Here is a 24770-nt window from a genome sequence, read left to right on the forward strand (position 1 = left end):
CAGAAACAAATTAATTAAGAAAAACTTTCATTAGTTGATAGAGATAGTTATTCATATGTTACTATATAATTTTGGGGGGTACATTTATTTATTTTATTTATTTATTTTTGCCCACATTGGGTCTTCATTGCTGCGTGCGGCCTTTCTCTAGTTGTGGTGAGCAGGGGTTACTCTTTGAGGTGCGCAGGCTTCTCATTGAGGTGGTTTCTCTTGTTGTGGAGCACAGGCTCTAGGCACGTAGGCTTCAGTAGTTGTGGCACACAGGCTCAGTAGTTGTGGCTCACAGGCTCTAGAGTGCAGGCTCAGTAGCTGTGGCTCACGGGCTTAGTTGCTCTGCAGCATGTGGGATCTTCCTGGACCAGGGCTCAAACCCGTGTCCTCTGCATTGGCAGGCGGATTCTTAACCACTGTGCCACCAGTGAAGCCCCCATATATTACTATAAAGCATGACCAATTTCTAACCTGGATTTAATATAAAACCAGAGATCATGACTCATGCTATGGCAGTTCTTAGAACTATTACACAGAATTTATGACAATGATTATTTTTTATTTTCTAAAAATATTTCTGGGTATCCTAGTACTTTAATTAGGTTGCTTATTTTAAGTTTTAACCCAAGGTAGATTGGATTGACTAGCTTTTGTGTTTTCTGAGCAAAGCTCCATCATGGCACTTACTAGATTTTATTGTAATTATGTGTCAGGATTGCCATATGATTTTTGATGGCAAGGGTTGTGTTATATTCACTTTTCCATCCCCAGCACCTAGCACAATACTTGGTGCATAATGCGTGCCCCCCAAATGGGTTTTGAACAGACACATGATTACTATTTACCACTCTGATAGGCATCCTTTAAAAAAAATTGTATGGGGAGGGGTAGCAGAAACTGTAGATGAGCTAATTTGTATGTAAAAGAAAGCCATTAATACACCAAAAACAGAGAAAAAAACCCACTCAAGATGAGATTTTAGAAAATCAAGTTTTCTACTTGATTGCAATCATAAGGCTACTCGTATAAATTTGGGGCTTATACCTTTGGGGTGGGAGTTGGGAATTTTCCTTTAGGATATGCAAACTGTCACTCTGAACAACTGGATATTGATTATTCAGCCAAAGTGTCTCTGCAGAGAGTCCAGCATGTACTACACGTCCAGAGGGGACAGTGTAAGGGTTAACACAGATCCTGTTTTGTTTTATTTTTAACCCTGTCATTCAGTTTCCATACTGGAACAACTTTTATAATTTTTAATTTTCCGATAATAAAATCATAGCCTCATGCAGAAACATGGAAACTTAGAATTGTGAAGTGAAAGCAAAAAATTTACCTTAATGTTACTGCCCAAATACAGTCATTGTAGATGACTTGATTCAATATGGCTGATGGCATCTTATAGTTAATATGAGTAATGATACACCAGAGATAGCACAGTGTTTTCTCTTAGACACAGTGCTTTCAAGAAAAGATGTTCTAAATGATCTATTCATTCCCTGTCATGAGTGCTCTTCATTTGCCAACCAGCCTTGCTTCATTTTATTCTCATTTAAGGTATTGGTTGATAATTCTCGGTAGTGCTCAGGATCCTTGCATTTCAGTGGAAGATTACTTAAGATGTCAAATTTCATAATTTAAAAAAAAGAGACTAAAATGAAACAATTATACTCAACACCCACTTTTCTCTCACAGTACATTATGTTGATTGGCCACTGTATCTATTTAATAAAACAAAACAAAACAAGACAACAGCTGAAGTAGGGATCAAGTCAAATCCTTTGATGAATGGTAAATGATGGTCTTTGGCCCAACTTATACAAATTATCCAAGCTATCTCTGGAATAACATTACCTACCTGTGGAGCAAGTTTAATTCCTTGGGGTTTTAAAGTGACAGGATTCATTGGAGTGAGCTCCATCCCAGGCAAAAGATCATAGAGTTTGTCTTCTCTCTTGTCTCCTTTGACCTGGTATCCTCGACCCAGGCCTGTGTAAGCCAAATAGCCACGGCCGCCCAGTCCTCTCACTCCCGCAGCCCCTACAGGTACATTCATGTAAATTTCTAGGAATGTAAGAAGGCATTAAACCGAATCAAACCACCAGAAAATCACCCTGAATCTTACTGTAATGGAAAAGTTAGCCCAAGTCACACTGATTATTTCCCTGAAGATGGATAGAAAACTCCAGGATTCTAATGTAATGAAACTCAACATAGAATAGGGTTCACCACAGGTGTCTTTTTTTTTTTTCTTTTTAACTGTCTGTGGAAGAAAGCAATACTATCAAAGCTATGGGTAAGTACACATGCAACTTTAAAACTTTGGTACAGAGAAATTTTGCAATTTCTCTCTTCAGTTAACCTTTTGTTGATGTTTTTCTGTAGACTAATAAATGTTGGGAAGGTATTTATGAAAACAACCCAGCATAATATGACCACATGTATTAAAATAAGTCTTGCCTTTTTGTCTTTGATCAGTAAATTAGAAATGAATTCTAGTTTCTCTAATATCCCATTCGTGATGGCCTGCTGGAAAACCAACATTTAGAAAATGTGTTTTAAAACTCACCATTTTCTCTCTTATATTCTATCAATGTGAGGCTTAAATTTCCATTGAGTTTCATTAATAGATTCCTTTTGATTTTTTGTTTTGCCACATTGCTACTTTGATTTTCTATTGGTGGCATAAAGAGATAAAAAATTAAATTGATTACCCTTCATCCATGAATATCATTCATTGATTTCTTTCTTGTTATAAGACAGGTATTTTTTCCCTTGGAGTGAAGTTTGTTTTTTTCCTACATTACAACTGGTTGATAACTTATACTTAATGTAGGGATTATTTAATGATGTGATGTTAGATTATAAATGTACAATGTTTTAATGACATAATTATCAAACCTATAGACAGATCATCATGAAGGAAATCCTGAAGATTTCTTTTACATTAAAATTTTGGGTAGAGTATTATGAGTATGGAAATTTTAAGGCTGTTGAAGACTAGAGTTCCTAGGATGTGGTCAATTCAGTTCTCCTGAAAAATAGTAAAACACAGTAAGATAATTGTTTTCACAGTAATCTGGACATGCCCCTTTTCTTCTAGTCAAACCCAAGAATAGAATTAAGTACACAGTTTGCTGTTGAGTTGCTCAGACTGGTGTCATATTTGGCAGACAGATCTGAGATTCCGTAGGCATTGGTTCTTAGCAGAACCACTCTGAAGGATCCCATTAGGTAGAGACAAAACAGTTTCTTGAAAATAAAACATGCTTTCCTTATCTTTTACATTTTTTGAAATAACTGAGCTCAGAAAACTGCTTGAACATTTGGAATTCTCCCAGGATTCAGCAGGAAGATTTGTTGTTTGGCAGTAAGATTGAGGTCGCATTTTTTTTTTTTTTTATTTTTCTATTTGGACTTTACTATTTGTTTCCTGATATCCTGGAGAAAAAAGTTGATTTCCTTAGTAATGTGGCTTTTTAGAAGGCATAGAACATATTTCTTGGGAGAGGTCAGATGAGAGCATCTCATATATCTGTTAAGTATATTTATGATGAATTGTGATTTATATATGGATGCGATGGCACTGACTCACTATCCAATACTCATGTGTCTTGATATTTGAGGTAACTGGTTTCCACTGAACCATACTGCTCTCAGTTGGGAGTTTTGTAATGAGTCACATGACTTCAATATGGTAGTACAGTGATAAGGAAGAAACTAATAATTGTGGACCCGAGTTTTAGTTTGTATACATTTTACGGGCCCATGCAAAGATCAAATGTGTACATCAGACTCACTTATACCATGTTCTGACCAAGTTTTTTCAATAACCAGTTGTAATGTGAAAAAAGATTCATATGGAAGGAAAACTATTGATATAATATTTGATTTTCAATAAACAATTTTCCAATTCTTGTCTCCCAGTGGACCCGTCCAATTTGTCTAGGGCTATTGCAATACAAAGCATTTGAAATCGCAGAGTTTTTTTCTAAGACAAGAGCTGATTAATGTTACCTCTAACAGAAGGGGCTCTGATAATGGCCCTGTTGCCAAAATGTCCTTTGGTGGCTGGGAAATGAAGGCTGGGAATTGCTGTGTAGGCTTGGGGGGCATAGAAGACAGGAGCTCCAAGGTAGGCTGTGGTGGGATCATAAACATGACCCAAGGAGTAGGTGTACTCTCCTTGAAGCACGGTGCCCCTTCCACCTGTTCCTCGGGTGTACCTAACATAACTATCCTTGTCCACTGGTTTGGCTAGGGTCACTTCGATGGGGGACCCATCCAGCACCTGTTTTAGACAGCAAGGGAAAAGCAATGTGAAAAGATATGAAGACAACCAGGTGTGGCTGAGTCCTAGTAACATGTCTCCTAAGGGTTAATCTAGTTGCTGCTGTGTTTACTGACAGTTTCACTTATAGGTGTGAATGAAAAATATCGCCTCTCATATCAGTAAACAAAGGATGTTGCAGCCATTGAGCCATCACATTACATACTCCCCCAACTGTGATCCTGAAGAAACTCAGGATGTGAAAACACAGGATACTGGCCCCAGAGCACTGAGATGCATATCAAAGGAATGATTTCAATGAGCACAGACTCTTGCATCTTCCTATACATAGAAAGTGCTAAATTCCTTAACTTGAGATATCTGGCTTTCTTTAACTAACAGTAATCTTTTGGTGTTCCAACTACCTGTCTTTGTTGCAAAATCTCCTACATATCCTGGCTCTCCTCTTTCCTCTTCAGAGCAATCCCTTAGAGCTATCTGAGAGGCTGTCTCCTGGGCTTGAAGTCCTCAGAATATCCACAGAAGAAGACGTAATTCTCAACTATTAGATTGTGCAAGTTTTTTCCATTGACATATGTATCTTATCTTTTCATAGGTTCTTGTTTTGTGTGCCAGCTGAGTTTTCTCTGAGTGGTTTGTTGGTAAATTGCATATAATCTATCAACAGGTTTGACAGTGAAAAATTGACCACTGTCCATTGACATATTATTTACAAATTTATTAAGTGAATACAGTTACTGAGACAGAGAATTATGTAATATTTATATGTGATATATATTTTTTAATTACCTATTTATATAATTATTCTAAGAAATTTTAGGTTAATTATGGATGGAATATAATCTCCAGTACCTAGCACAGTGTAATGAAGATAAAAGGAAACCAATAAAAGATCTTACCAATTGTTAACACCTTGGCATGGGCAGCATATCAGGCCTTTCCAGCTGCCAGCCAGGTACGTGTCTTACTTCTTGGTGCAGCTACGCAATAGGTGAATTTTTACTGGAAGAGAAGTGAGGCTTAAAAGTGGGGCCCTACTTAAGAAAGAGGAATCATTGAGGATACTGCATTGTTCTCTGTAGGTGCTTCCTTATGAAGCAACCTTTTGATCTGTTAAACATCTGGGAACTAACAAACAGGGATGGCAGGGCAGTACTGAAGTTTCTCAAGTCAGGCACTACTTAAAACTTGTCCTCAAGAATTGTTGAAGTGGTTTTTTTCTGACACAAGTTTCTGATATTTTGTAACCAGATCCAGATATTGAAGATAATGGCTGTGTGTAGATCTACAAGTGTGACTTGCTTTTATGTGCTGCTTGCATACACAAAAGATAAAGATAGCTCTCAACAAATACTTGATAGATTGGTGAATTTCTTATCAAAGGGACAAGGTGTTTTGAGGAAACAGTTGGTGGCTTCTTTCAAATAAGAATGTCGTTTGTTATAAAGAAAAGAAATGATGTAAAGTGTTCCTGCAAAAACTCCCTTTCACAGCAGCTCATGATTTCATGAGTGATTCAGTGGTTCCTGCATCACTGAAGTCTGCTGGACAAAATTTGTGCTTCATCCTGATCATTTTGGTCAGCCTCTTGTTCCTAGTTACATGTATCTACCTTACTTTTTAGTAGCAGGAGTCAGTATCAAATATGTTAGATGGACCACACTGAGAGATAGAATTCAGCTCATATTCAACTCTATTATATTTATGTTGATGTAATTAGAAGAAACAGATTTGGAGTATTAAAGAAATGGGGTGACCTTGGATGTAATTCTTTGTCTTCGGTCCTGTCTTGAAGAAGATGATACCCAGATAGGTCTCTGCTTATAGGAACTTCCATATCAAGAGATGTTTTTAATATTTTAACTGCAAAGTCAAATATCTTACTGTAATAGATTTTGTTCTGCATTACTCTGCCCTCTAACCGTGTTTTAAACCCAGTACTGTATTTCATTTATTTGGTTTAGACGTTTCAAGATCTAGGACAATATCTTATTAACCTGTATAGCCACAAGCCCAGCAAAATTCCTTTCACATCGTAGACATTCACAAGTATTTACAGAATAAGTGAATAATCACGTGCAAACTTCAATTCATCCCCTTTCTTTCCAAATAGGTTTCTCTTCTTGACTTCCCTATCAGCCTTCTCTGGTCTCTTATATTGAAAACCTATAATGGCTCATCTTGATTTCTCACTGCTATATACAATCAATTGCTTGATCCTTTGAATTCACCCCTCCATAGTCTTGTATAGAGCTCTCTCCTACATTCCATTCCCACCCTTATTCAAGCCCTTATTTCTTCCCATTTGAGCGACTATAATAGTTTTTTAACTAGTTCCAATTACATCTCTCACTCTACTTTATGAAACTTCAATTCTTAAGAGGTTAATTTCCCTAAATTGTTAACATGATCATTACTCCACTGCACAGAAAAACTTCAAAGCCTCACCTTGTCTAATAAATTAAATATAAATATTCATATGTATATTTAAAAACCTTCATAGTTCCTAGGCAAACTTACTTTTGATTTTCCCATACCACATTATAGTTAAATATTATTATAATATTTAGTATATATATTTATAATTACACTGAATATGTATTTAACTACATAATACATGTATACATTGCTATAAAATTATCTAGCTCTAAATATATTAGCTACAAAAATTGGAAACAATTTGAATACTTTTCCATTGTGATTATTCCAATGTAATTATTTAGCATTTAATTTATGATGATCCCTTCTCAGTAAGCATCATATATACCTCAAGAATGTTTTCAAATTGAGAAACTAATCTACAGACTGTTTTCAAAGTAATAATTGTTTTGATAATAAATATAATCATCAATGAAGAAGAAATAATGTTTTGCTTCATAGATATGCATTTAAATATACATTAATTTTTGCTCTGCAGTTTTCTTTTTGTGTTTTGGAGTCAGTACTTCCCCCCTCACCCCCGCCACCGCCCACCAGGATTCAAACACTTCTGTAGGCTCATAAGCCCAGGCCCCACTGTGTCTGAAGGGCCTGTGCTGGGAGACCATTTATTTGCCCTCCAGATCCACTTCCCACTGGTCTCCAGCCTCCCAGCTCCAGGAGGGTGTTCTGCATGGCATCCTCTTCAGGGTCTTGGGCTTTCTGGATTATGATTGGATTTGGCCAGTGGAGAGGCCTGGCAGGAGGTTGGAGGGAGAGAAAACAGTGAGTTCAAGCCATTTCTTCTCTTGGCTCTCTTTCTGAGAGGTCGCCTTGGCCTGGATGTGTCCACTGGCCAAAGATCATTACTTTTCTCAGAGACCTGCTCTTTAGAATCCTGTCTCCTTTAGATTTCCTGTTCCTTCTGTAGCCCCTTGTCCCCCTGGGTTCAGGAGTGGGTGAGCCCCAGTTTCCTGCACTCTTTTAATTCCCCTACCCCACACTCACATGTTTGTAATTAGTCTCTTTGCCAACTGTCTCCTATTAGGACCGACTGATGCAAGTCCGGCAGGTGAAACAGCCCTATGTGCATTAGGTTCGTAGCAAAGCAATCTACTTTTACTGTCCTCCAATCATATCTTGCTCTTTCCAAATTCTGTGCCTCTGAGACTACCTTTCCTTTTCCATGTTTTTTCTTTTGGAATTCTGCCCAACTTTCAAGGCTTCTCTTAAATATTATCTTCTCATATCCATGAAGATTTTCTGATTCTTTATGACCCACTCCTCTTTTCTTTGAACATTCTCACCACTTCTTTTTTTTCCTAAACAAAACTTATCTGGCTGGACTTTGCAAAAGTTCTGCATACTTGTCTTAATCTTCCAGCTGACTTTTAGCCCTTTGATAAACATCTTTGGTTTGATCCTTTTTGTATCCCAAACATTATTTAGCATGATAAGTGGTCTACAAAAGCCTTTTAATGTTTATTGGAGTAATAAGTAAATATTATATTTCTATATACAAATTAGAAGTAAGGATATAGTATTTGAGTTTTCCCCAGACCTTACTCTTGGCAAAGTGAAGAGATTCCAAGGCTTCCAGAGTTTGGAAGATCAAACTCTGAGGGCAAAATGATAACCTTGACATCTTTTTAGATTATCAGCCTCCAAAATCCTGCACTACAAAGGTGATAGTTTCTTTGAAATAGAGAAAACTGGAATTGGGAAAAACACCTTGGGATAATCCACTCCAACTCTCTCCTTCTAAAGAAATTGAGGGCCAATGACATGCCCAAATCAGCCAAAATTAGAGAAAGAATTGGACATATGAACCACATCTCCGCTGTATTTTCCATCACTTCTCTTTTGTTCATCTTAGCTGGATTGAGGCAGCCATGTCAGAGATGGAGGAAGGCTGAGTGAGAAGGACTTGCAGGACTGTTCCCTTGAATAAAACTTCCACACCAAACTTTGATGTAACCTGTACATATTTTTTCTTGGTCCTACATTACCTTCCCATTTAAAGCTTTCATAGCCTCCACCGCATCTTCTCTGTTAGTGAAGTGCACGAAAGCATAGTCTCGGATTTTCTTTACCCTCTCAACAGCACCTGGAAGCAGATTGAAAGTAGTCCCATTAGCAAACCTGAGATAGCATTGAACATGATATATTTAAGCATTTAGCTTCCAAGAATATTTTATCCTTTTTTTTTTATTTTTGGAGACTCTATTTAAGTAAGGAGGTCATTGAAAATATTTCCTGTGTCCAGGTTTAAAATTCTGCACATTCAACAGATGATTTTTTTCTAATTTTTAAATAATACTTATATTCTGCCTTATTGTAATTAGTTGTGGATTTGTGTTTCCACTTCCTAGATTATAAGATCTTTGAGGGTAGGAACGGTATCTTGTATATTATATAATATAAAAGATAGTAACTTATACATGGTAAAATATTGTTGAGTTGGACTCAATTATTGGTCATATTATAAATATATATTTAGGTAATTACCTTTTTAAATTTTATGGCTTTTTCCCCAGAAAAATACCTTGTCTCTTTTGATTTATATAATAAAAAGTGTTAGAGTTAGGAGAGACTTTAGTAATAATTTAATTTTTAATTCATTTTACCTTAATTTATTTATTTTTAACTTAATGATTTGGAATGTAAGGTTCTGATAAGGTATGCGAGATTTCTGAGTTCACATAGCTAGGAACTAGAACTCAGATCTCCCATCTGCTTATCTCATACTCTCTTGATCAAAACAAACAAACAAAAAATAGTTTGTGAAAGAACATCTGAAAACCAAGATAGTTCCTTATGATGTTGTTCATAATATCTAAAAGTTGGAAACAATGTAGATATCTACTAATTCTACCTTGAGATATCTCTTTTACAAGAAGCATTCACACATATACAAAAAGATCATGCATAAGGGTATTAATTACACCAGTCAGTTGAAACAGCAAAAATAAAACAATGTCCAATTTCATGAGTGATTAAATTTGGTATATTCTTATTAAATAGCACTAAGGAGTCTTTAAAGAGAACAAATAGGTCTATATATACATGGAAAGATTCAGAGCCTGTTGTCAAATTTAAAAATTTACAAAATAATAAGTATAATATCATAGCATTTATGTTTTTAAAAATCCCAACCGACATACATGTGCACATAAATATGAATACACACACACACAGAAAGAGAACTGGAAGGATAAATATCAGACCATTAGTAGGGGTTACTTCAGGAATGGGGAGAAATTTGGGGAGAAGAAAGGGGACTTTGAAATTTTAATTTATATTCTCCAGTATTCTCCAAATATTAACAAGGCTTGTTTATATTATTCGTGTAATAAAAAAATAACAAATCAAACTATCCTATTTTTATGTAGAGGGATTGCTGAATATGTTGATGGTAATGTGTAAAAATAAAGTTCTACTGAGATGGTTGAGCTTTATATTTTACATTTTATTATGACATGTTGCTTACTCAATTTTAAAAATAGAAATTTTGCCTAGAGTGAAGGTAAGAGGGAAACTTGTTTAACATTAACCTGTTAGTTTAGCATGTAAATTACCACCTTTTAGTTATAGTCTCTTGGGTGTATCTTGAGAGAACAGGTTTTCTATTATCTTTAGTTTCCAGAGACAACCTAGGATGGGACCCCATGCCAGGGAGGATCAGAAGAGAGGAGAGAAGTCCTCCTTTTCCCCTCTCCCTGTCAAAGTTCAGTTATCTACCCTCTTAGGTTCAAGGTCACAAAGGCAATTAGGCTTCTACTCTATCATGTGGTTCAATGACTATAAACTGTCTTCCTTTGCAATAATGGTAGGGTTCTAATGGAAGGATAATTTAAAAATATTGCAGTACTTCTCTTCTCTCACCCCTCAGCATTCAACCCATGACTTCTTATGATAGTGGTTGTACAGAGCAAAATGGTCTGGCTTAGCTGATAATAAATAAAGGTATTTGAGACCATGAACCATAGGACATGTGATTAACTGAACTTCTAACCTGGTCCCTTTATTCCTTCAGTGTCAAGTGGGGTAATTATTGTGACTTAACCTTATGACTTATCTTGGAAATTAAGTAAAAAGTGGGCCAATGAGGACCTTTACCTTTCCAGTGTTTGCGCCATTCATTCTCCAGTGCCATCCTCCACCCAGGCTCCACTGTTAGCTCCCAGAGGCATTTTGGTATTGTCTTTACCCTAGTTCCTACCTAGTGTTTTGTACACAGGGGCTGAAACTGAGTAGGGCCCTCTGGGGCCCCCAGGCACTGAAACCGAGTGGGACCTGGGCACAGAGGATGAGCAAATATTATCAGTCAGTTCACACTCCAACTCCTATCATTCACATTAGTTAGGTGGCACTTCAGATGATAATGGATTTTGATGTTCTCAAATTCTGTTTGTAGATATTGAAATCAGCTTGCATTTTTGAACAGTAATGTCCAGCCACACATGCTTTTGGAAATCTTTTTCTTTCTTTAACTTTATTTTATTTATTTATTTATTTATTTATTTTTGGCTGTGTGGGTTTTTGTTGCTGTGCGCAGGCTTTCTCTAGTTGCGGCGAGCAGGGGCTACTCTTCGTTGCGGTGCATGGACTTCTCACTGCAGTGGGTTTTCTTGTTGCGGAGCATGGACTCTAGGCACACGGGCTTCAGTAGTTATGGCATGTGGGCTCAGTAGTTGTGGCACACAGGCTCAGTAGTTGTGGCGCATGGGCTTAGTTGCTCTGTGGCATGTGGGATATTCCCAGACCAGGGATAGAACCCGTGTCCCCTGCATTGGCAGGCGGATTCTTAACCACTGCACCACCAGGGAAGTCCTAGAAATCTTAAGATGTAAAAATTTAACCTCATAAAGAAGACAAATTAGAAAGTGAGAGTTTTTATCATAAAAGCTGGTATTCTCTACAGTAGTATCCAACATATGGCTTATTTTAATATGTTCCTTCTTTGTGCATAGGAGTTTGATTATTGATTGATCCTCATTTGGCAGAGGGTGAGGCAATAAAATACCAGTGGTCATCTGTAAGACTCATAATGCAGAGAACTGGGAAACAGTTACTCTGTTTATTACCAACTTGTCAGAGACACATCAATTACCTGAAGACAAACACATCTGCAATCTCAAGGGGAGACTTTCAGAGGGTCGTGGTGCCCAAAGTGTGGTCCCCAGACCTGCAGTATCAGCTTCACCTAGAACTTAATGGAAATGCAAGTGCTTGGGCCCCACCCTAGACGTACTGAATGTGAAACTCAAGGAGTGGGGCCAGCAATCTGTTTTAACAAGCCCTCCAGGTGATTCTGAAGGTAAACCCCTTTAGGAAAATCAGATTTTATAGAATGACTATAATTGGAATTTCAGCAGATACCCTTAGGTTACACTGGGGAAGAACATACATTTTCAGGACCCAGTTTTTGTTCTGATTGTCATTTATTTGTCTGAGTACCGATATAATATTTTCAGGTCAATCAGGGTTAAAATAATTCATTGATAAATATTTGCAAGGAATATTCAGGATCCTCCGAGGGATCCAAACCTTCAATAGAATTTTTAAAGAGTTATTTTTCTGTTTCTCAAATTTTTCTAGGTAAGTATAAACACATCCTTTCCACTGGAAAGGAAACTGGTTAGCTCTGACTTTTTTTTTCCCAATACAGCAGATGTCTGCTAGTAGTCCACCCTTTGCAATTCATTTTCTTCTGCAGAGTGCCAAGAAGCAGCCACACATCGTTATAGAGCCCTGAGGGTTGTCCCACCAGCCTCAGAGAGAGAGAGAGAGAGAGAGAGAGAGAGAGAGGAAGAGACACCTGGCATTTATTATTTTCATTATACTTAAAAGGGCCTGGACACTTGTCTATCTTCAACACACAGACTGGGAAAGCTGATAGCCAGTGTCTATGAAATGAAGCAGCCTTTTAGTAGTTTCTCATTCCAGCCTTTCCCCCCTAAAAAGAGTAATTTTTTAACATCTTTATTGTAGTATAATTGCTTTACAATGTTGTGTTAGTTTCTGCTGTATAACAAAGTGAATCAGCTATACATATACATATATCTCCATATCCCTTCCCTCTTGTGCCTCCCTTCCACCCCTCTAGGTGGTCACAAAGCACCAAGCTGATCTTCCTGTGCTATGCAGATGCTTCCCACTAGCTATCTGTTTTACATTTGGTAGTGTATATATGTCCATGCCACTTTCTCACTTTGTCCCAGCTTACCCTTTCCCCATTCCCGGTGTCCTCAAGTTCATTCTCTACATCTGTGTCTTTATTCCTGTCCTGTCCCAAGGTTCATCAGATCCATTTTTTTTAGATTCCATATATATGTGTTAGCATACAGTATTTGTTTTTCTCTCTCTGACTTGCTTCAAGGAGTAATGTTTTAATTACATAAAAATAAGAAGTATTATTCACTATGGGAAGGAAGAAAATCAACTTAAAGTCATGGTGGAGCAATGCTTATACATTCACAGATAGTTGTTATGCTCATAACTGCATCAACTTTCAGATCTCCAATTATACATCACTTCTCCTAAACATGAGTCTTCTCTACACCTCGGGAGTTAGGTTGCCATTGCTGTTATTCTTCTGGAGCATCTTAAACTCCTTCCACACACACACATCATACCTGTTAGCTCCTCCCACTGTGCCTGGCACCCATGAGCCACTGAAGCAATGACAGGTGAATGAATGAGTGAGTGAATGGAATAAGCACAGAGCACAGGGTCCTAGAGTTGTTAAGAACATGCTGTTAACCAGACCTGGATTCAAGTCCGGTATCTGCCACTTGCTGGTTGTATGCTGGTTGTATGACCCTGGGCAAGCTACTTATCTGCTCTGGGTCCTGGTTTTCTTATCTTTAAAATAATGGAAGTAGTAAGGTACCCTACATCATAGGGTTGTTGAGCCACACCGTTATACTAAAGTAGCAGGGAAGGCAGAGTTCCTAAAGGCTGGAAAAAGGCAAATCTCTGATGAATCTTTAAAAAGGGAGAAATGATAACCTTACTAATTACCTTTAGAATTAATTATCAGTTTATTCTATTATAACTGACAGAGCAACCAGAGTTGGAAACAGGCAACATGACTATGTGAAGTGAATATCCTCAGGCAGTTTTAAGATGATGGCATCATGGCCCATGCTTATCAACAATCTAGAGAGTTACTGCCTGAGAAATTCTCATTTATGGAAAGATGTCACCACAGTGATACACTTAGACTAATATGCTCCAAAGCATGCTAATACCACAAGACAATCTGCCAAAAAATGGGATCCATGGCCCCCAAATTGGGAAGTGAGTTATCCTACAATGCTTCTTTTGGAGACTTTCAAAGCAAATTCGAAGGTGAAGGACTCTGATAAGTCCCACAAGCAAACAAACCTTTACTTTTGCTGAATCTGGTGTTAACAAACTTATTTGACCATGAAACTCTTTTATCATTAACATTTTATAAAATTAATGTTATGCAGAACTGGCTTTGGGAAATGCTTGTTTGGACATTGTTTCTTAAAATGTTTTACTTGTCTCAGTGTTGCAGTTTCTACATGAGAAAAAAAGAGATAGGGAGTCGATCTCATGGCTTAAAATTGATAATGAAAAGTATTGACAAAATGAACAGTAATTATTCTTCTCCACCTTCCTTTTTGCTTTCTCTTCACCCAAATTAGTTTCCTAGAACAAATTGTCACCTCCTTACTTAAGCACCTAAAGTCACAATCATATTCCATTAGACCAGTGGTTCTCAACTGGGGGCAATTTGCCTTCCCAGGCAGAAAAATGTCTAGAGACATTTTTGGTTACAAAAATTTAAAAATTATAAAAATGTCCAGAGACATTTTTTGTTATTACACCATGGACTGCACAGGACAGATCCCCACAGCCAAGAATTATCTGGCCAAAAATGTCAAGAATACTGAGGTTGAGAAACCTGCATTAGATCTATAGTTATAGCCATGCATTTATTAACACAGTTAATATTTATTGAGCATCTACTAAGTCTCAGGCACACAGACAGGAGCTGAGGAGACAATAGAAACAAAAAGAACTCATGGAATTTATAGTTTAATGAAGGAAATATGTATTCATTAAGTAATCACACAGAAACATGTATAATTATAATATCGATAAATGTTATAGGACCTTAGGTCCCTATTTTCTAATCCAAAGGTAGGAATATAGTTTTAATAGTCTATGCAATTATGAGAATAAGTGAAAGCTATCTTATTTAAAGATACAGGAAGTTATCACAAGCATAAGTGTTTTTAAAGTATGTTTTGAAAAAGTAATGTTGTCTGGTATGTCCTACCTGGTTTAATATTGTTGAATTCTTTCTCAATCATCTCTTCAGAGGTAGACAGCATTAGGTTTCTTACATATAGGATTTTCACGGAAGACATTGTGTCTTCATCAACTTCTACTTCTGGTTCTGCCCAGTCTACTGCAATAGGATGTCCCCATAACTGAATTCTTCCTGTTGAGAAGGATCACAAGTACGATTAATTATATAGAAATTAATACATCATCTCAGTTCATACTAACAGACTTTTAAATGGAACCTTGAAGTCTTGATTGAGCTAGAAGACTAATATTAAAAGAGGTGATTATTGTTTTTAAGAGACATTTCAAATAAGACCTGGCTAGAAGGGAGTTCTGTATGACAAGTGGCTTATTATAATGATAGGGTATAAATGGAACTAGAACGTGGTTTGAAATGGAACAGAAATGAGGCAGCAGTGGTCACGTTTGGGTCCTAGTTCTCACAGGGTGAAGGTAGTCATTGGAGATGGCAAAAACGGAAGAAAGAAAAAGAACGGATTTAGGGCTCAGACATAGAGTCTGGCTTCCTGAAGCATTAGAAAGGTCATTAGGAAGTATATCTGCTGCAGTTGGAATCTGTGTGACTAGATGCCACCACTGAGCTGTCCAAAAATGGTGCATGTGAAGGGTGGGAAGGGCTCAGGTACCCCTAGCTTGTTTTTGGTCACTTACACTCGGTCAGAGCTCTGATCAACTATATTCCCTCCTAATTCTCGCTTTATCAGAACATAGACAACTCAGAAATCTGGAGAAAAAGTTATTATTATTTCCCAAATTAAGACAAAGAGCAATGAAGAGTCTATGAAGGGAAATTGAACTCATCTTGAAAGGGTAGCTGTTATCCATGACTACATATATATTTGTATTCCTATATAACTGCAATTTATTGAGTGTCTTGCACTCTACTGCATGTTTCCCATATTCTCTCAGTTCCTTCTCACAGTAACTTTGTGGGGAGGGGAATGACTTTCCCAATTTTACAGAAGAGGAAATGAGCTTTTGAGAGGCTACCTTACTCAGATCTATTTCACTTCTCCACTGCTTCCTTTTGTTTTTTGTTACTCAACCCCTGTACCCCTACACAGTACAGATCCATGTTGAAGTGATGAGAGGAGGGTGAGGGTCAACTCAATTTTTTAATTTGATTGGAAATGTTTAATTATTACACAAGAGGCAAGTATTTTTAATCAAAATGCATCTTTTTATTCCTTAAAAAACAGTCAGTGAAAGCATCTGTGGCATTGACATTTTAAAACTCAAACAAAGGATAGACGCATCCTAATGAGATAGTGAATCCCAGTGAGTTAGCAGAAGGCTGGCTCCTGCTATCCCAGTTGGCTGGCTACCTTGTTCTGCCTTGCAGCCCAGAGGATAGTTTTCTCCATCACTCTCTTTCCCCCCTCCCTTCCACTCCCCTTCTACATTTCCTTTCCTTTTTCTTCCATTCCCTTCCTTTCTATGCTTTACATAGACTTTGCTAAGGGTCTTATCCCCAACACCCTAAGGCTCCTAGGTGACTCTGGTTTCTGTAGCTCAGTGGTTCTCAATCTTGGTCCCATAGTAGAAGAGCTTACAAAAATATGGGTTCCACTGGGTGTGCTGGACTCAGGTCCTTTCTACCTACAAGAATAGACTTAAATTTTCAGAATTTTGTGAGTCAATTGATGTCACCTTGGTGGCTTGAAATGAACCACAATGGGAGTGTTAATAGTATGGAAATCCAAAAATATTACAAATCAGTGCTTTTGATTTTCCCCTGGGAATCGGCTCATCACTGACCTCTGGACCCTCTTTTCCAATTCTGATTTAAGTGGTCTAGGCCTTAGGATTTTAAAAAGCACCTCAGTTAATTCAGCCAAAATTGAGAACACTGTTATAGCCCATTGGCTTTTGCCTTCCCAGACGGGGACCACGGTAAGTCATTCACAGGCCTGAAGATGTGGAAAAGGTTAAAGTGGATAGAAGTGAGAGGAGGTGCAGGGAGCAGTGATTTCCATAAACATCCCTGTGAAAGTCAGTGTTGGAAAGTGATTTGTGAACTTGAGCTTTGAAGTCAGACAAGTTCAAATATCAGATTAATGATCCTGGCTAGGAAAAAAACCTTTCTAAGCATCAGTTTCCTCATCTGCAAAATGGGGATAATAAAAGTACCTGCTTCTCAGGGTTGTTGTGAAGACAAAAGAAGGTGATGCATTAACGCATATATGAGGAATCTAGGAAAATGTTACAGATGAACCTATATGCAAAGCAGAAATAGAGACATAGACGTAGAGCACAAATGTATGGACACAAAAGGGGGAAAGGGTGGGTGGGATGAACTGGGAGATTGGGATTGACATATATACACTACTATGTGTAAAATAGATAACTAATGAGAACCTACTGTACAGCACAGGGAACTCTACTCAGTGCTCTGTGGTGATTTAAATGGGAAGGAAATCCAAAAAGGAGGGGATATATGTATACATATAGCTAATTCACTTTGCTGTACAGCAGAAACTAACACAACATTGTAAAGCAACTATACAGCAATAAAAAATTTTAAAAACCCACCTATTTAAAACTTAAAAAAAACAGAAGGGACTTAATTTATCGCTTTTAAATGATAATTCAATAACATACATTCCTCTTGAGTATTGTTTATCTATTTTTTGGGATGTATAGTTTCCTCAGAATATGCATTGTCCAATGTGAGTAGTGTCACTCACTCAAATTAGGTATGATTTTTTTTTAGAACCTTGTCATTTAGAAGAAAGCAAAGTACATTGTAGACACAATAAATGTTTCTATACTGAGTGGTTCCCCAGGTGTTCCTATTTATTTCCCATGCAGGTGAGTGACTAGTGTCATTATTTGACAGATTTAGCAGTGGATCACAAAATTTGGCTACACAACAGAATTATCTGGAAAACTTAAAATATCAGTGCTCCAACACCGCCCCCCAGAGAAGCAGATTCAATTGATTAGAGGTTGATTTGGGCACTGGTATTGTTTAAAAACCTCTTCAGATGATTCAAATTTGTAGCCCAGCATGGACCACCCTTGATTTAGATGATCAGATCTCAAACTTGTGGTCTCAGGGGCAGTTGCATCCTGGGAACTTGTTATAAATGCAAATGATCAGACCCCATACCACACCTACTGAATCAGGAACTCTGGGCTTGGGGGCCCCAGCAATCTATGCCTTAATGAGCCCTCCAGGTGATTCTGATGGAGGCTAAAATTGCAAACCACTGTTGGAAAATTTTTTCAGAGCATCCTTAGAATGCTTTGATAATGCCTGAACTGGATGCATCAACTTTGTTCTACTACACCTCAGTAAAGATGCAATGTCAAGAGGGAGCTTCCACTGTTTGAGGAGGTAGGTGGTGGGAGGCAATATACCACTTTAGACCACAATTTTCTCTCTGTCTTCAAGCCTGGATCAATGAAGAAGGAAAAGCTTCTTGTGGTCCTTGCTTATCACGTTTCTTAAAGCTCTCCTTGTCCTTTCAAACTGGGGTCTCCAGAGGATTGCCCATTACTGAAATCATGTATTGTTGCTTAATCTATGGTGAGGTCATAAGTAGATGTCCAAATGGGTAATAGATTTTACTCTCAGGCTTCAGTAGAAAGGAAGCAGTTTGCTTTGGCTGGCTTATTCACTGCCTCTTATTCTGCTGATGAGGCAATCTGACTAAACTCCAGCAGACTGAAACTCAACCAGCTGAGGCCAACTTAAAGGGAAACAAGCAAAGGGGGGGGGCTGCCTCACATGATGAGGATGAGAAAATGCCTGGGGAGAGTGAGGCAGCCTATATATTGCTGCGTCCTGGCCAGAGAATCCATAGGGAGAACTCAGGATCTTGGGTGGAAGCATAGCACAGTGCTTGAGAATTCTTGCCGCCTAGCTGCTCAGCCTTGCCCGGCCTAGTCAGTTCAACTCAGGTAAAGACAGAAGCTCTTTCTGTGGGTCAATGTACTGTTTTCTTTGAAGAAGGGAAGCTGACAGGAAGTTTTAATTCCCTAGGAACACTGATTGTCTGGCTGCTGAAAACTCTTTCTCCCATTTTGGACCCTCTTTCACTGCCATCCTCCCCCATCCCCCAAATGATTATACATAACTGTTTTTACAGGTAATGAAGGAGGAAAATGATTAATGTGGGTTGGAATAGTGGAAGCTGGTTTCTCAGTGAAGTGGTGGCTAAGCTGGGGCTTTGAATGCCATGAGTCAGTAGAGACGGGGAGGGGCAGGTCATTCTAGGAAGGGATACAGCCTCCGAAATAAAGGATACAAAAAACGAGCATGGTGTTGTCTAGGACACTGAGTTTGTCCTGATAGAAAGGAGGGTGTTTATTGTGAAAAAGAAGGTCCAATTATGTTTGAAAAGAACTGGGGCTCCGAGTGAAAGGCCTTGAATGATGAGCTCAGAGGTTTATGCTTTATCTCATATGCAGCAGCAAATTGGTGAATATTTTTGAACTAATGAGTGAGTGACATCATTCAGCCTTCCTACTATTTGGAAGAACTTGTAGAAATGATGATATGTTATTTTAGGAACACTACTCTGGTGGTAATGTTTAGGATGGAGTAGGCGGGGGAGGTGGGGGGCTGGGGGCATCAAAGAGAAAGCAGAGCTGGGAGAATACTTAGGAGACCTTGAAAAAAAATAATCCAAGGTTGGGAATATATGTGTTTAGCCTACAGAGATGGCTTGAGAACAAGAAGGATACGAGGCACTTTTCGAAAGCAGAATTGTTGATGTTGAAGAGGACAGCAAAATATTAAGTTCAGGTCATGAGAGGCTAGGTAAGCAGCACGAGGGAGTTTTAGTGATTCTATGCACCTGTGAGTCAGGCGACTTGACCACTGGGTAGTGAAGAAGTAGTGAATGGAAGCTTCCCATTAAAAATATCCACCTCAGATCAAAACATTTTTGCTGGGCTTCCCTGGTGGCGCAGTGGTTGAGAGTCCGCCTGCCGATGTAGGGGACGCGGGTTCGTGCCCCGGTCCGAGAGGATCCCACGTGCCATGGAGCGTCTGGGCCCGTGAGCCATGGCCCCTGAGCCTGCGCATCTGGAGCCTGTGCTCCGCAGCGGGAGAGGCCACAGCAGTGAGAGGCCCGCGTACCGCAAAAAAAAAAAAAAAAAAAAAAAAAAAAAAAATTTTACTGTTAAAATTTTAAATATTGATTTCATCTTCCCTAGTCTTTGCAAAATTTCTCTTTGCTGTGTTTTATAACAATACTATTACACATGTATAAAATATATTAATAATATATTGAATATAAAAAATGTCCTCCTCTCAATAGATTCATCAATTTTGAGGGATATCTCATATTTTTTCACTTTAAGCTGCCTTCATGAAAATATTATTAAAACATATTCCCCAAGCTCAGAAGCCATCTTTCAATTTTGAAAATTTCTGGAAGGCTAATCCTATTGGTTTTATTTTAAAAAATAAAAATAAATGTAGGTGTTTTTGTTGCTGTTTTGCTTTGTTTTAGATTCTGGTGACTTCCACAGTGCTTAAGAGAATCCTTGATTCCAATGTGTTCAATATGCCATTCTTGACACACTTATCATTTTAATATTAATTCATTTTAATACCTTTGTGTAAGTTTGGCAAATATTTTATAACAAGCACAGGACTTTCAACAATTTTTCCTAAGTTGATCTTAGTGGGGCAGTGTCTTGGTGGAGTCTTCTAAACCCAGGAATTTATGGCTGTTGACCAAATAGGACCTACCTCGTGGTTGTAGCATCTAACTAAGGTGTCTTTCTATGGAAAGCTATTATTTCTATTCCCTAAAATTAGACAGAAATTATTAGACACTAGGGAGTCATAATAAAAGTATGTCATTTTAATTGTCATTGGGATAATGTATCACTTGCATATTTATTATTTCTACATTATAATGGATAACATATACCCTATTTCTAATAAGCCTGATAACAAAAACTATATACAAAGATAACTGTTGACTGATAAATTTACTTTTAAGGAGATTCTTCAGTTTAAAGATTCAGTGTAGGGTTGCTATAACTTCAAGTTCTGGATTTCTCCTGTGCAATAAACATTGGATTTAATGCATAAAGTGAATAGTTTTCAGAACCCAATCTGTGAAAACTTCAGGGAACTGAATCGACTGTGAGATAAATAAGAAAGACCAAGAGTTTAAAAAATGTAACATAACCAGAGATAAAGAGCAAAAAAAAACGAACAACAGGCTTTTGTTTCCTTTGCTAAGGAGTACAGCAGCCTGAGGCAGTGGAAAAGTCTCCTCTTTGAGGAGGGGTCCTAACCTGGCAGAAGCTTCCTCCGGGCCATGGCAGCTGCCCGATGATTCTCATACTCCACAAAGGCAAAGCCCCGGTTTTTGGTTTTATCTGCAGCACTTGGGTAGACAATGACATCCACAACTCCTTCGGTGACCTTTTTCATCTCTGATAATATTTCTTCTCTCTTTTTCGTTTTTGGGATTCCCCCAACAAATAATCGACAGTTGTCCACGCTGGCACAAACCCCTAACAGACGCCCATTTCTGTGAAAACAGCAGGCATTTTGATTGGTGAGAGTCCTTGCTTGATTAAGGTTTAAGATGGAAAATGAAAATATATATTGAAATTAAAATTGAAAATATCAGGCCCGGGACCTGATATGGCCTGTGGATATGGAACGTTTGGTCGTCTTAGTGTTTAAACTGGTTTTGGAAAGTTGTAGCTGCTTTTGAGAAACTGGAAGTTCTGTCAACCTTGGCTCTGCATTTTTAAAGAAAAAAAATATTTGAAACTGAGTTGCGTCTGCTGTCTTTAGAGTATTTGTAGATTCACTAGTTATTGTGAATCCTCGACACTCCCTGATACATCATCCAATCCTGAGGTCTTTACACCTGGCTCAATGTACTCTTGTATCCTGCCCTGGAGGTATTCGAGGTTGCAACCCCTGGTGCTCCCTTTTTTTCCAACCAAATAGAGAAGCTATTCTGACATGATCACCATTAAAGATAGTCCCTTATACAGAACAGAGTTTCACATATTATTTGGCCAACACAAAGAGCCCGTGAGATGGGCAGAATAGGTATTGTTTCCATTTTACAGTTGAAGAGCTTGAGACTCCAAGATATTAAGTGACTTGCTTAAGATTTTGTAGATTTTGGGAGTTAAAATGGGCCCCTGGATTCAGTTTAATCCCTGTTTCTTCCACTGTGCAGTGTTGATTATCAGCCAGTTGGTGGATACCTTCAATGGCAAAGGTGTAGGTTGGTTCAACTTTTCTGGGGGACATGTGGGAAAATGTATCAAAAGTCTTAAATGTGCGTAACCTTTGGCCAAATAATGCCCCTCTAGGGGAGTGTCCTTAGAAATAAAGATGAGCATCAGCTTTTTTGTGTAAGGTTATCCACTGCTACTATTTAAAATAGTTCCCAAATTGGAAATGAGCAAAATAGTCCATCATGCAGGACTGGTTTAATGTATCTCAGCTGAGACGACTGACTCTGGGGCTGGACATTTCCTCATTGTATACCGTGGTATGTTTGTCATCCCTGGTTCTTGACCACTAAATGCCAAAAGCCACCTGTTAGGTCATCTAAGAATGCCTCTTCATCTTTCTCCATGTCCCTTAGGGGGACAATATTGCTCCTGGCTGGGATGCACTGGTATATAAAAGATGAGTGTTCATAACATAGAATGCTCTGTGGTCAATAAACATAGTAATAGAGGAGAATAAACATAGTAACATAGGAGAGTATTTGATGGTTGAAAATTCCAGTTCACGCTATGCTGCTGGGTTAAAAAAAATGTAAAATGAGTATATGAGAAAGCCATTTTGATTAAAACTATAGAAAATCTAGAAAGACTATAAAAATTCAACATAGTGATCCTCTTTAGGCAATAGGGTAATGAAGGAATGGTTTGAAATTTTATTACTGTTTTTTTGCTGTTTTTTTGTGTTTGTGTATTAGGCCATGTGACTTTTGCAATAACTCGAAGTTGTTAAAAATGGGTCAAGTTTGCTTAACGGAAACCACTCATTCCTCCTGAATAAAAAGTGCTCAGCCAGGTGAGTGGGAGATTGCTCTGATTTCTTGGAACTAGTGGCTCTCAGCTGTGTGGCAGGTGTTCTCACCCAGGTTGAGCCCTGTCCTAGTTGTCCTCTGTGCTTTGTTGAAGAACCAAGGACCGCATATCAGATATGTAAGAGGTCCGTCTCCATTTGTTGAACATTGTCCTAACAATGTGTTTTTTTCTGGGGGGAGGGAAGGGTCAATAAAGTGATCTTTCAGGGTTTTTTTTTTCTTTTTTAACATTTTGTTCCAAGATACTATTTATTTAGAAATTAATTATATTTTTGATCATTTGGGGGCCGGTCAGTTACCAGTAGGGGGAGTCTGGAGTCTCCATATCCTGTTTTTAAATCTGTGTGATTTGTCAGCAAATCCCAGAATTGCTTGGAGACGAAAAACTCTCTCTCAAAAGCTGAGGGCACGACTTTAACGTCGCCAGAAGCCAGACATTTAGAGGATGCTCAGGGGATATTTGATGACGAGGAGGATGATATGACACCTGTGGGTCTTTTCGGGATAAGAACCTTATCTATGCCCTCAGAGACAGTGGCTAAAAACAAACCAAAGGTTTGTAACAAGAAGAGGTAACAAATAAACCTCTTCTCTACAAGAAAGGTTCTCTCTCTGACAACATCCAAGGCAGAGTGGAAGTAGGTGAAGTTGGCCGTGGGGTGTCTATTCTGCTATTTCACATTCCGTTTATCCTACTCATTAAAATTCAAAGTCACTCTGTGCCTTCACCTTGCTTCTGCCATCCAACCTGAACTTAAACTGGAATTTTGGCCATCAATTCTCTCTTTCCAAATGCTTTGTCATATTTTTTCTCTTCCTTTTCTGCACCCTCCTGCCATCATCATAATAATCAGCAAACATTTATAGAGCATCTGATATGTGTCAGGCACTGAGCTTTACATGCATTATCTCCTTTATTTTTCATAATCCCACCCATGAAGTAGGTGTATTTTTGTCTCTATTTTATAGATGAAGACATTGAAATTCACAGAAGATACTGTTACTTTTTAATGGATTGTGTTCATTGTTCATACCCCATCTATTTTCAGAAAGTCTTGACAGGCTCCAATGTGTAACAATGTATTAAGTAGATTCAGCGAACTTTGTTGATTTCCTACAGAAACAATTCTACATCCATCTCAACTTAAAAGCTATTTTGAGAATAACCTTTGCTATTAAGATGTTTAGTTTCTATGAAAGACCAAGGAATGGAGAATCTTCTAATTCCTGAAAACATCACTAATATAATATAGCTTTTTATAGCCCTTTCTAAAATAACTTAGTATATATTATTTCATATGATGGATGCTCGGAATAACTCTGTGTGATCAGGTGATAATACAAAACGGATGCTGAAAGAGGTCAAAGGATTTGTCCAAAGGAACCTGGGCTAGACCTCTGATCTCCTGATTCTCATACCAAAAATTTTTCCATATATCAGAGCTCTTTTGGATCCATGGTGGCATGTGTGGAAGGGGAGCCTCCTTTATGTTTTTTCAAAGAATCTGTTCCAGAATCCAATCCTGGTACTGAATGACTAGGCTACTAGTAGTTGCCAAGTCCAATCAATCTTTTCATGGCTAAGGGGTTTAAGAAAAATTACCCAGTAGTTGACTGACTACAGAATTACAAAGGATAATGCAGGACTTATTTTGAGCCTATAGGAAGTGAGAGAAAACTAA

At 38.1% G+C, this 24770-nt stretch overlaps 1 protein-coding gene across 2 annotated transcripts in view; it reads right to left on the reverse strand.

Moving 5' to 3' along the window:
• Window positions 1-24770, reverse strand: part of A1CF (APOBEC1 complementation factor) — an 84772-nt gene that overhangs the window by 13116 nt on the left and 46886 nt on the right. Inside the window, exons 5-9 of one of the 2 annotated variants that reach the window (XM_081250110.1) lie at window positions 21314-21552; window positions 15018-15182; window positions 8710-8807; window positions 4009-4282; window positions 1850-2031 (exon numbers count right to left, since the gene is read on the reverse strand). In XM_081250110.1, the coding sequence (XP_081106236.1) occupies window positions 1850-2031; window positions 4009-4282; window positions 8710-8807; window positions 15018-15182; window positions 21314-21552 (958 nt within the window). Of the gene's footprint in view, window positions 1-1849; window positions 2056-4008; window positions 4283-8709; window positions 8808-15017; window positions 15183-21313; window positions 21553-24770 lie in introns of both variants that reach the window. The other variant, XM_081250109.1, reaches the window with a different exon arrangement.

The sequence above is a fragment of the Mesoplodon bidens genome (genome assembly GCF_964165515.1).
Source record: "Mesoplodon bidens genome assembly, chromosome: 1".
In the NCBI taxonomy this organism is placed as follows: domain Eukaryota; kingdom Metazoa; phylum Chordata; class Mammalia; order Artiodactyla; family Ziphiidae; genus Mesoplodon; species Mesoplodon bidens.